Source organism: Peromyscus californicus, unplaced genomic scaffold, assembly GCF_007827085.1.
Source record: "Peromyscus californicus insignis strain IS unplaced genomic scaffold, ASM782708v3 Scaffold_8__1_contigs__length_139910024, whole genome shotgun sequence".
Classification (NCBI taxonomy): domain Eukaryota; kingdom Metazoa; phylum Chordata; class Mammalia; order Rodentia; family Cricetidae; genus Peromyscus; species Peromyscus californicus.
The window spans coordinates 134,119,403-134,132,010 of record NW_026294606.1 but is presented as its reverse complement, the minus strand read 5'-3'; the positions used below and the strand labels follow the sequence as shown (position 1 = coordinate 134,132,010).

The 12,608-nt window shown below is 44.7% G+C and overlaps 1 protein-coding gene across 2 annotated transcripts in view; it reads left to right on the top strand.

The window, feature by feature from the left end:
• Window positions 1-11,314: 11,314 nt before the first annotated feature.
• Ttc29 (tetratricopeptide repeat domain 29) overlaps window positions 11,315-12,608 on the top strand; it is a 201,434-nt gene continuing 200,140 nt past the window's right edge. The window contains exons 1-2 of one of the 2 annotated variants that reach the window (XM_052728779.1): window positions 11,315-11,631; window positions 12,018-12,050. Coding sequence is in view for 1 of the 2 variants with exons in the window: in XM_052728777.1 (XP_052584737.1) it covers window positions 11,599-11,631 (33 nt within the window). In the remaining variant the exon portion in view is untranslated. The remainder of the gene's footprint in view (window positions 11,632-12,017; window positions 12,051-12,608) is intronic. The other variant, XM_052728777.1, reaches the window with a different exon arrangement.

The following is a 12,608-nucleotide window of genomic DNA, read 5'->3' as shown; positions in this document are numbered from 1 at the left end:
GTGATAGACCTGCTCCATCTGCAGAGGTCTGAAGTCTCTGCTGCGCTCCCCAAGCCACCTCCACTGCCTGCCATTCACCTCTCCTGCAGCATCTCTGCTTGGCTCATCAAGGTTGAAGAGCGTAGCCTCTAGCCATGTCAGTCCGGCTCTTACAAGCATTCTGGCTGACCGTGCTCTCCTCACCATGGCTCCTCCATGGCAGAAAGTGTGCAGACCCCTGCTGCTCGTGCTGGCTTTCTTGGCATTTGCTGCCTGCCATGTGATGATGCCCCATGGGTCTCATTGATGCTGATGCTAGGTCAGCCGATGCTCCCGCTGCTGCTGCTTGAGGTGGGGGCTTCTGAAGCCACTGCTCATTCTCGGACTGCCAAGTCCACAGTAGCTGCTCAGTCCCAGATGCTCCTTCTGTGTCCCAGGTCCCGTATTGCAGAAAACCTACTCTACCCTAAGTTAAACCTTCTATTAAGCCTAAGTCTTCACCATATCCCTATACCTAAAGCCTATATTTCTCAAACTTCACCAAAACTTTTATGACTTACTTATATTACAATTTTAGATCTAACTTAGTAGATACATTGTAGTACGAATCTTAAAGTGTCTTATTAATAAAACAAACCTGGGGCCAGGTATTGGGGTGAATGCTGGAAGATCAGAGAAGCAGAACAAGCCACAACCACCTCACCTCGCCAATTCCTCAGCTGATCCTGTTTCCTCAGACTGGAAGCCTCTGTGTCCTTCATCCAAATGGATCTCAGCTGAACTGCTGCTCAAAAGCCTAAAAGCTTAACCAGCCTCTAGTTCCTGGTTTTCACGCCTTATATGCCTTTCTGCTTTCTGTCCTCACTTCCTGGGATTAAAGGTTCACTTCTTGGGATTAAAGGCATGAGTCACCATGCCTGGCTGTTTCCAGTGTGGCTTTAAACTCACAGAGATCCGCATGGATCTCTGCTCTCTAAGTGATAGGATTAAATGTGTGTGTGCCACTTTTTCTGGCCTCTATATCTAGTGGCTGTTCTGTTCTCTTCTCTGACCCCAGATAAGTTTATTAGGGTGCACAATATTTTGGAGAACACAATACCACCACAGATAGATAGATAGATAGATAGATAGATAGATAGATAGATAGATAGACAGACAGATAGATAGACTTGCTGCAGCCTAACTTCTACTATTACCCTGTTATTTATTTATAATTTTACTCCCAAAGAAAAGATAATCACAAAACTCCAGTTCATTATCAAGCATGCCCACTTAAGCTGCAGTGTTCCTTCTCTTTTATCCTCCGTACCCAAGTTCCACGTTCGTGCACCATATGTGGAGTCTATAGTATGTGCAGCCTTGCTGGAGAAAACGTCTCCGTGGGTGCTGGCTCTGAGAGTTCACAGCTTCACCCACTATCAGCTCACTCTCTCTGCTTTCGTGTGCAGTTGAGATGCAATGGCTTAGCTCCTGAGCCTGCTGCCACGCCTGGCACTTACTGCTGTGCCTCCCTGTCATGATGGACTCCTATCCCTCTGGAACTGTAACCCAAAATTAACACTTTCATCTATAAGTTGCTTCTGGTCATGGTATTTTTTTTCACAGCAATAGAAAAGTAACTGATACACTATCCTACCCAAAACCTTATTTGTTGAAATAAAGATGGATGGATTTAGATGTTCAAATTCAATGCTTAGCACCATTATTCCATTTTTTTCCTTTATACATCTATTTCAGCTTACACAGATACCTTTATACCTAACAAATTGTTTTCTTGTGTGGTATATGGGGAGTTACAGTAGGATTTTTACCAAGTGTGATGTTTTTCACTTTTTAATAACTGTCTTTGAGAAAGACCATTATATTCTACATCTTCTTTCTGAATTTAGAGTTCCCCTTGCACACACGGTTACAGTTTTTTGTTGGTTTTGGTTTTTGTCCTTAGAAAATAAGAAGCTTCACTTCTGCATTACATCAGGCAAATACTGACATGTTTCCTAATATTTTTGAATGACATTCATGGATATATGAGTAGCTGGATAGAATTTTACATGTCTATGTTTATCATCATGCCATGATAGGGTGGCTGTTGTGTGTCCTCTGAGGTCCCAAATTCGGAAAGCTTGTTCCCCAGCCTGGGACACTGTGGGAGGTTGTAGATCCTGGGACACTGGGAGGTTGTAGATCCTGAGACACTGTGGGAGGTTGTAGATCCTGGGACACTGTGGGAGGCTGTAGATCCTGGGACACTGTGGGAGGTTTTAGATCCTGGGATACTGTGGGAGGCTGTAGACCCTGGGACACTGTGGGAGGCTGTAGATCCTGGGATACTGTGGGAGGCTGTAGATCCTAAGACACTGTGGGAGGTTGTAGATCCTGGGACACTGTGGGAGGTTGTAGATCCTGGGACACTGTGGGAGGTTGTAGATCCTGGGACACTGTGGGAGGTTGTAGATCCTGAGACACTGTGGGAGGTTGTAGATCCTGGGACACTGTGGGAGGTTGTAGATCCTGGGACACTGTGGGAGGTTGTAGATCCTGGGACACTGTGGGAGGCTGTAGAGCCTGGGACACTGTGGGAGGTTGTAGATCCTGTGACACTGTGGGAGGTTGTAGAGCCTGGGACACTGTGGGAGGTTGTAGAGCCTGGGACACTGTGGGAGGTTGTACACAGCCTAATGGAAGGAAGTTCTGTCATTGGGGTCATGCCCTTAAAGACTAGAGACTAGCCTCTCTCTACCTCTCTCTTTGCTTCTCCAGTGCCATGAGGTGAATAGAATTTCTCTACAACACACTTCTGTCATGATATATTATGTGACAGCAAGGCTAAAGTGATGGGGCCAGGTGTCCATGAGCTAAGACTTCTGAAATCATGGACCAAAGCAAATCTTCCTGCTTGGAGACTGCTTGACCTCAGGTATTGATCACAACAAAATAAAGCTGACTCCCATGTGTGTACACACAGAACTAAGGTTTAAAGAGATCTGGACACATATTCAAGCATTAGTTTGTGGAGATCAATCTCCACTTGGAGAAAACATTCCTATTATAATTGTATCCATTGTGGAAAGGTACACAAGTATAAGTAAGATTTCAAGAAAGCACATTTGAGTGTTCCAGTTCAAATGGTATTGTTTTTAAGCTAGCAAATTTATCAAACAAAGAAAATAGAACTGCACCCAGAAAAACCCAGAAGCAGGAAGATGCTAAGCCACCACAGTAAATTACTTTAATACCAAGAGGTGTTCCTAACATAAATAGTAAAAGGCGACTGGTTCTTTGTACAGTTTGTACATTTTGAAGAAAAAGCACCTGCAATTCGACTTCAAACCAAGGATTAGATGCCAAACAAGATGTCAAATTAGATTCCAAAGTCCTGACAGGTTGCCAGGACACCTTAGTGGGGAGAGCTTTAAGAAAATCATTTCTGAGACCCTCAAACTTCAAACGTGCCCTCTCCTAAGACTGATGTCAGCACTGTGCCACCGGCCTCTCTTTCGCCCACCCCCTTTTCTTCTTTACAGTCCCACCAAGGAGTAGGACAGCGGGAGAGAGCTTTTACTGACTGTGTTTGATCAGATCCCAAATACTGTTTTGGAAGTTCTTTTAAATGCAAAACGCTCAGGACAGTTACAAAAGTGCCACTCACACCGTAAACCTATAGAGGTCTTTACACTGGAGCTTAGTGTAAAAATTACTTTCAAACATCAATAAGCAAATGACTTGTTTTACCTTCAAATAACTGCTTCATTGCACTATTTATGGTAGATCAATAAATATCGACTAGACTTCTCCATCTGATTTAGCATACAAATCCAAAATGTTTGAACCTCAAATATTTCAGGATAGTTTCAGTCTGATCAATAACATCCCAAGATATGGTACAATAAAAATAAAATCCTTCAGTTTCAGTCTTTTAAACTAGTGTTACCAAATCTCTGTGGAATGATAGAAAATAAGTGTAATTATTGTGCAGATTTTTTGTTGCCATTTCTCAACTAAATTGTAAGGGTTCAACTTTTACTTTAGGAGGAATATAGTACTCTAAAATGCTCACTGTGAGCAAATATTTTATGTAATTAATGGCTACAAGTTTGTGTTTTTAAATTAGATTTATTATTACATTTGTATTATTTAATAGATTCTTAATTATTATTAAACTAGTACCCTTTCATAATAAGCAAAAACATCTTTTTAGCTGGTGTCCTGGTGTCCTAGCCTCCTTTCTTTGCTGACAGTGACAGAAGCGCCTTAGGGGAGAACAGGCTTCCTTTCTTGAATGCCAGGGTAAAGCACATCGCTACAGAGACACTGAAGCAGCAGGAACTCGCACATCTAGTCCCATCCACAGCCAAGGGTGGAGAGAGAACGAATGTGTGCAAGCTTGCCAGTGCTCAGTCGGTCCCCTCCTTGACATAGAGCCATCCTCAGCCAGGGTGGGTCTTCCTACATCAATTAAACCAATGAAGAAAGTCCCTTGCAGGCACACCACAGGACAACTTTATCTCGACAGCTCCTCATCAGATCTCTCTTCCCAAGTGATTTATCAGAATGAATGATATTGTGGGACTACTTGCTAAATCACTGTGAAGCCAGAGGCAGCTAGCAAGGCAGATCCTAAACAAGAACCATAATTTTCTCATGAGAGGGTACAGCTCCAAAGATGGTGAGAGGCCATAATGCATATCAGGCCACCAAAGGTAAAAATGGGCAAGTAAGGGCCAGTGAGATGACTTTGCAGGTTAAAGTGCTTGCTGCCAGGCCTGGTGACCTGAGTTCAAGTCCTAGGACCTACATGGTAGAAAGAGAGAACTGACCCTCACATACATACACAATACAAAATGTAAAAAGATTTTAAAGGATCAGCAAAAATAAATCCAACAACATCAAAAATAGAGAAGCATTTTGGTTGGATGATAAAATTGTGACAAATTGACCTCTACTTTGTAGTGTCCAGCCATTTAAAGATCACCCCTTAACAAATGTCATTGAGATGGAAGATTGCTGTATCACAATATGCATGGAGGACACCTACTATTTCTTACTCTTCTGGTCTTTTAAATGCCTATCAGTGTGGTGAGCCACCAGGATGGTGTGTGTTGGAGGGTGAGGGGCAGGGAAAGAGAGAGAGACAGAGATATAGAATTAAGTCTCTTATAGTCTAACTTGCAGAACAAAAAAGCCACAGTTGACAAATTACTACTACACTGGAAAATGAAAGTAGAGTTAGCCCTGCTAGGTAAAAGCAAATTGTTTTCGTCTTCTCTGTTAACATGTAGGCGGTAGCAGTGTGTGTTGCATATGACTTTGCTCCATCAGAAAAGTGCTATCAGAAACTGTAGCACAGCCACAGTCGCTGTCAGGCTAGCCAGTTTCTCTCCGTCTGCTTTGTCTGGCAACCCTGAGTATTATACAGGAACACTCGAGGAATTATTAGTTGCTATTTTTCAAGTCTGAATTCCCCCAGCAAAGCAGTATTTGTTTTGCATTTAATTTTTTGAGAATTGCATGCATGATTGCTGTACTTACATCATTTCCAACTCTTCTCTCCCCTCCAACACTTCCTATGCCCTCTCCCTCTCAAATTTACACTCACTTCTTCTTTAATTGTTATTCTCTCTCTCTCTCTCTCACACACACACACACACACACACACACACACACACACACACACACACGGAGAGGGGAGAGCAGGTAAATAGAATTATCTAAAAATAGTATGTATGATCCACAGTGCAGTCTGTGGACCCAAGATATGGTTCTCTGAGCAACTGCAAATCATAAAATATACTGTAGTTGAATCTGCCTAAAGGAAAGAGATAAGAATCTGAAAGGCTGGGCCTGGGAACTCCAGGGACCAAGGTAGAATCTTATATTAAGATGGACAGAGTCGGGGGGGTGGGCTGGGGGGAAGGTGAGGGGGGCGGGAGGGGAGAGAACAAGGAAATCTGTGACTGATATGTAAAATTAAACTATATTGTAAAATAAAATAAAATTAAAAAAAAGATGGACAGAGTCACAACAGTGACTTTTTGTCAGTAATTACCTTCTAAGGAGGCCACTGCTTATATGGAATAACTGACAAATATTATTAGGCTTTTTTGCTTTGGTATTCAAACTTCAAATTCCAAGGCATGGCATGTGGATATTCAAAACACAGCTGACATATTCCCACCTGCCCTTGAAGCTTAAAGTGGCCACGTGATGAACCCCTTACTGGTGGGATAAAGCAGGGATTTGTTCTTCATCTTGGGACGAGTGTACCATTATTCTCCTGTGTGTGCATTCCTCAGATAAAATGCAGATGTTGTGACTGGATTGCAAAGACCATCTTGAGAATACCCAGTTAAGCTGTAACTCAGAGGCAGGGACTACTTTTTCAGTTCTGTTAGTGTTGATTTCTGCTCCTGGCAGCTGAACCTACTGATTATCACTATAGCAGCCAAGGATAATAGGCTATGTAAAAATGTCAACATTAAGCAAAGAAAAACTTTCCTGCAGGCAAACATGATTTATAGAAAAATACAGCCTTAAAAATCTGATATATTCAGTGATAATTGAGAAAAGATTCTGTTCATGAAAAAGAACCTATTAAAAACAGTGGCAACTCCCCCTCCCCCAGCCCCTGCTGCCCATCAACACTTGGGACAGGTAGGAGAGCTTTCCCCATGGTCATAAGAGGAGGAGAGCTGTCCCTGACCCCCATCAGCTGCAGCACTCAGGAAAAGGCAAGCCCTGCATCTTGCCAGAGCAGCACAAGAGAGCCAATCCTATTAGCTCAGGTGTGGATGAGACAGCCCCAAAATTGTGATCATGGGAGAGCTGTTTCCCCATCACCCATCTGCCTTGTGGCAGCATAGGTGGACTCCCCACCCCACCCCACCCCCAGTCCTGCCCATCAATATCTGAGGTAGGTGGGAGAGCTGGCCCTGTGGTCATAAGAGTGGGAGAACTGTCCCTGATCACCACCAGCTACAACACTCAGGAGAGAAGGCCCTGTACCTTGCCTGGGCAACACAATAGAGCCAACCCTGCTGGTGCCCCAATAGAGTCAGCTCCAAAATTGTGAGCATGGGAGAGATGTCCCAACTAGCCATCTATCTGGTAGTGGCATGGGCTGGGGAGAGACCCTCTCCCCCCATCAACCCCCACCTCAGGTGAAGAGCTGGCCCTGTAGTCATTAAGAATGGGAAAGTAGTTCCTGACTCCCACCAGCTGCAAACAGTTGGGAGAGCAGGCCCTGCACCTAGCCTGGGCAGCACAATAGAGCTAACCTTGTTGGCTTGGGTGTAGGTGAGCCAGCCCCAAAGTAGTGAGCAAGGAAGAGTTGCCCCCATCACCAATCTGTCCTGTGGTAGCATGGGCAGGGTAGAGTTGCTCTCTTCCCTGCTCCCAACACCCACCCTGCCTATCAATGCATGAGGCAAGTGTAAGAACTGGCCCTAAGGTCACAAGAGTAGAAGAGCTGTCCCTGCCCCCTACCAGATGCAACACTTGGGAGAGCAGGCCCTGCACCTCACCTGGGTAATGCAATAGAGCCAACCTTGTTGGTAGAGGTGTGGATGAGCCAGCCCCAAAATTGTAAGTGGGAGAGCAGTCCCCACTACTCATCTGTTATGTGGCAATGTGGGAGGGTAAGAGATGCCCCTCTTTATCCCTCACCTATTTACCACCTGCAACAGATGAGAGAGCTTACCCTCCCCCTTACCAGCTGAAGCACTCAAGAAACAGGCCCTGCCTCTCACCTAGGCAGCACAGCAGAGCTGACCAGTGGTAAGAGGTGAGGGTGATCCAGCTCTGATGTTATGAGCAAAGGAGGGCAGTCCCCATTACTCATCAGATATGTGGTAGCATTGGCAGAGGAGAGATGCCGTCTCCCCCACCCCCTGTCCATCAATGCCTGAGACAAATGGAGGAGCTGGCCCTAGGGTCAAAAGAGCAGGAGGGCCGCCCCTATCCCTCACCAGGTGCAGCACTCAGAAGAGTGGCCCCTATATCTTGTCTGGGCAACACAATAGAGCTGGCTCTGATGTTGTAGGTGTGGGAGAGCCCATCCTGAGACCATGAGAGCAGGAGGACCAGCCCCATCTCTCATTCATTGCTACTAGAGGTGAATTAGCTGGGGCAATGCTACAGAGCTCACCCTGGTAGTGAGAACAGGGGAGAACTGGCAGGCAGACCAACTCTACAGCTGCCCAGGCCCAGATCCAAGGTTATGACTTGGCCTGTCCCAGCATCCACCCCATCTATGATCTGCTGGAGCATGTGAAGGGACCTGACTCACAGATCCAAAACTGCAGGATCTCCACAACACAGAGCAACAACAACATATCCAAGAAGAGTCTCAGTGAGGGCCCAGCATTGATAGGGTAGTAGAAACCAGAAGCCTTGAACTAGATCAATGACTCTTTGCAATGAACACTTGCAAGCAAAGATACATGGACAAAGGGGTTTACTGTGTGACCCACTGTGTCACACTGCAGCTCCCATGATGAGATTTTAAATTTCTTCCCTCTTTAAAATTTTTTTCTCATTAATTTTGTTTTATTTGGGGGGTGGAGGCATGCAGGGGCAGAAGGCAGATGCAAAGGGATGAGGAAATGAATGGGATTAAGATACATGATGTAAAAGGCACATAGAAAAATAAAAAGAAAAAATAGTGGTAACAGAGTTCAGTGTTAAGAGTGTGCACTTAGCATGTACAGAGCCCTGGATCTGGTTCCCAGCACCTCCAACTAGAAGGCTATCCTGGATCAGCACCATAGGCCTCGGATAAAGGCACTTATCTCTAAGCCCCAGGAACTTAGGTCCCACAGAATGAAAGGAGAGAACTAAATCACCCAGGTTGTTCTCTGACCTCTACATGCATGCACACACATGCATGCACTTAGGAGGTCACATACAAAGGAGGCACAGGAAATGGGTTTCGGAGTTCTCATCACAAATGCTGGGATTAGGAAAAGTAAAAGGATATTTCCTAAGTATCAAGAATGTATACTTTGCCAATGGCTGTAGAGAAAAGAAGGACCATGTCAGCCCGAAAGAACTCAAAATGCCTAGAATATTCTTTCTTCAGTGTTGCAAGGGGACACACTCAGTAAAACACAGGAGTCAAACAAGAAGGATTCAGGAAAGGTTTCCTATTGGAATTGATGAATAAGGGTCAAAAAAGCATTGAGATCTATTATGGGGAGTGGCTAGAATGTAGTGGCACCCACTGGAGGAGTAGAGCTTCTATTTGGGGAGAGTTTTGACATGTCCTAAATACCTGTCTCCAGAGCAAAGATCAGAAGGCACCCTGGATGTAGCAGGTCAGTAAGGGCTTCAAATGGCCATTTGTATTTGCCCCCATCCCCTCTTCGAATTCTACATGAGGAAGAAAAGAAGTCAATTGGAGGAACTTCTGCCTATGCTGCCATTCATTCGTTTAATTCAAAACCTGTGTGAACATATACCACACCACAGTCCCCAACCTCTGTGTTATTACAGGAAACTAGACAAGAAGAAGGGAAAACTAAAGCCCACACTTACAGGGAGTTCTCACTCTCAGGGAAGATGGGCTCATAGAATAAAGACATCTGTAAGTAGAAGGAGAAAAGAGAGATTAATTCTGTGTGGATAAAGAAGTCCCCAGTGCTTCCAGAATTGCCCAAGCACCTAGAGAAAAGCAGTGTCTGAAGCCAGCACCCTCACTTGGAAGAATAGTTTCCTCTTTACTTTTTGCTTAAGTCAGTTTGAGTTTTCTGTCATTCGCAAAGTTCTCTGACTGCATTTTCTAGCTCTAAAGAAACTTATGCTCAGAAGGATGTCACAGAACTTCCAGTGAGTTGGGGACAGCAAGCATGGGAATAAATCCAAAAAGACAGGGCAGTTTTCTAGACCTTGGACTAAGAGGTGGTTCATTACCTAAGGTAGGAAGGAGAACTCACAAATCTCCTGTGCAGAAAGTCTACAGAGAGCAGAGTCTGGGAGAGAATTCCCACCGGTCAAATGGAGTTCTACTAAAGTGATTCTGAGAGCGGGAAAATGAATTCACGAGAACAGAGGAGGACCTCCTGGAGGAAGCACTGGCTATAGGTAGTCACAATGGTCAACTGAATGTTCACAAGCAACAATTGAATGCAATGTCTACACTCAATTGGTGGAAATAATACAGTGATTTATTACAGAACATCAGATGTGGGAATGAAAATGTGGCTATGGCTGTATGCTTATACTCTAGACAGAATCAATGTATGATTGGTAAAATGATGTAGGTGGGCAGATTGCTGGCTAACTCATACAATGTATGACAATGGGCAATCAATAAAGTCTTATTTCCCAGCATGGTTTTATGGGCGAAGCAATAAGCTCTGGCTCTGTTCTATGTATGAGAGAAAGTGCAAGAAGGCTCGCTTTTTAGTACATTGTGGTGGTTTGAAAGAAAACGGCCCCCAAAGGGAGTGGCACTCTTAGGAGATGTAGCCTTGTTGGAGGAAGTGTGTCTGTGTGGGGGCGGGCTTTAAGGTTTCTTTCTCAAGCTTCACTCAGTGTGACAGTCAGTCGACTTCCTGCTGCCTCTGGTAAAGATGTAGGCAGCACCATATCTGCCTACACGCTGCCACACTCCTCATCATGATCATAATGGACTGAACCTCTGAAACTGTAAGCCACCACCTCGATTAAACGTTTTTGTAAGAGTTGCCATGGTCATGGTGTCTCTTCACGGCAATAAAAACCCTAACTAAGACATACACACAAGTCGCAGAGAAGACAGAAGAATGACCCAGTAGGGAAACATCAAACTCCCAAGTTTCAGAAATGAGAACAAACAAGGACAGAGTAATTCTAAGGGACCTTAGGCTTTTTAGCTGGTCACAGCTCAAAGTCGGATTATCTTCCTGGAGATAGTTTGGCAAAGTCATCTTTGTGGATGTGACATCCCGGAGGCCGAGGAAGAGGACAATGGCTGCTTTATTTCAATAAGAGTTTCATCAGGTTAATGGGGATCTTGGATGCCAATCTGTGGATTTTCCATCAATCTCGTGGACAAAGGAGAAATATTGAAAAATCTTGAGAAAAAGCGATGCCCTGAAGGAAACAACTCAAACTCAAGGTTCTTGGATTGTGGAGATTTCTCTCTGGCGGGTCCACTTGTGGACTCAGCTCCTCCAGCAAGTCACGCCCACTCATCAACAAACCTCCCCCTCCAAGCACTGCCCCCATGCTCAAAGAGTCTTTGAGCTGCCCAATCCCAAAGCCCATTTTAGCCTAACTCCGCCCCCTCCCGGCCCGCCGCGCCCCTCTGTTTCCCGGGAGACGCTCTAGGCGTCCCCAGTCTGCACCTAGCCAGGCCACCGACCTGGGGAGAGGCCAAAGAGCGCCCAGCACCCGCCGCCCGCAGGAGCTTCCTCAGGGGACACAGCCGCAATTGTCCCCAGAGCCAGGTTTGTGGGACAAGACTGGGAACAAGACCTGGCCAGCTCCTAGGAGAGCGAGCTGCTCTTCTTTCCCAGGACCCCTTCCTCCAGCTTCCCAAGGTCTACCTCCAGAATCAAGCCTCTCCCTAGAGGAACGGAAGGCACGGCGGCGCTCTTCTTGGCTCGAGGACCACCTGGCCCGTTAAGGAAAGACAAACAGATGTGGGAACAGGCACACCGGGCCTGCTCAGAGGTGAGTGGATACAGAACTGAAGGCACTCTCTGTTTTCAGTTGTTGTTAAAAAAACAGCGCTATCTTACAAACCTGAGAGAAAGAACCATCCTAAACCACGTTTGAGTTGAACTGTGTCAAAACACACATATTTCTTCTGTTGCCTTAGTTTTACGGCGACTAATTGGGACGTTTCACTCTTTAGTTCATATATATATATATATATATATATATATATATATATATATATATATATATATATATACTGGGTACGTAGTACTTTTACTAATTCACTTATTCACCGGTCTGAGTGAGTTTTGTTTCTTGACTTGGGGAGCACAGAGGAATTATTACTGAGTAATTTTTTTCTCTTTCCTTTGCTGTTGCAATTGCTTCTGAATTTTCAGATTGGCTTCTGAGGACCAGAGAGATCTGCAAATGTAAGTTGGATGAAATATGACCTACCTTCTACTTGATGCTTTGAGTCACTAATAAATGTCAGGAGGTGGGAAATATGTGATTACTATTTACTTCACAACCTATCCAATTGTCCCCCACAAGGTGCTAGGAGTGTCCAGAAATTTTAAACTTATTTATGTGAACTTGTTTTTTCACTCTTGGAAGGAGTGTAAACTATTAAATGTATCCAATAGTTTCTTTCATCTTTCATAGCAGAAGAATTCTTACATAAAGTGTTCTGAATCTTAAGAATGATATTGTGTCATTGGTGGGAAAACATTTATTTTAAATTGCTTGGTGATACATAATAAACCTGTTTGCTGGAGTTGTTGGTTTTATTTCTCTCACCTCAGTTTTCACTGTGCAGTAACTGGACCTGGAGATCTAGTCGTTCAGACACAGTCGCTCTCTAAGCAGCCTCTGTGGACAGTCACCTGTCCTCTTTGTGGTTCCTGTTGGGGACATGTCAGGGGGAGTGGGCAGGAGGGTTTCTCTTTGAAGTTTCACTTGGGGGCCAGAAACAAACTCACACCGTAGGA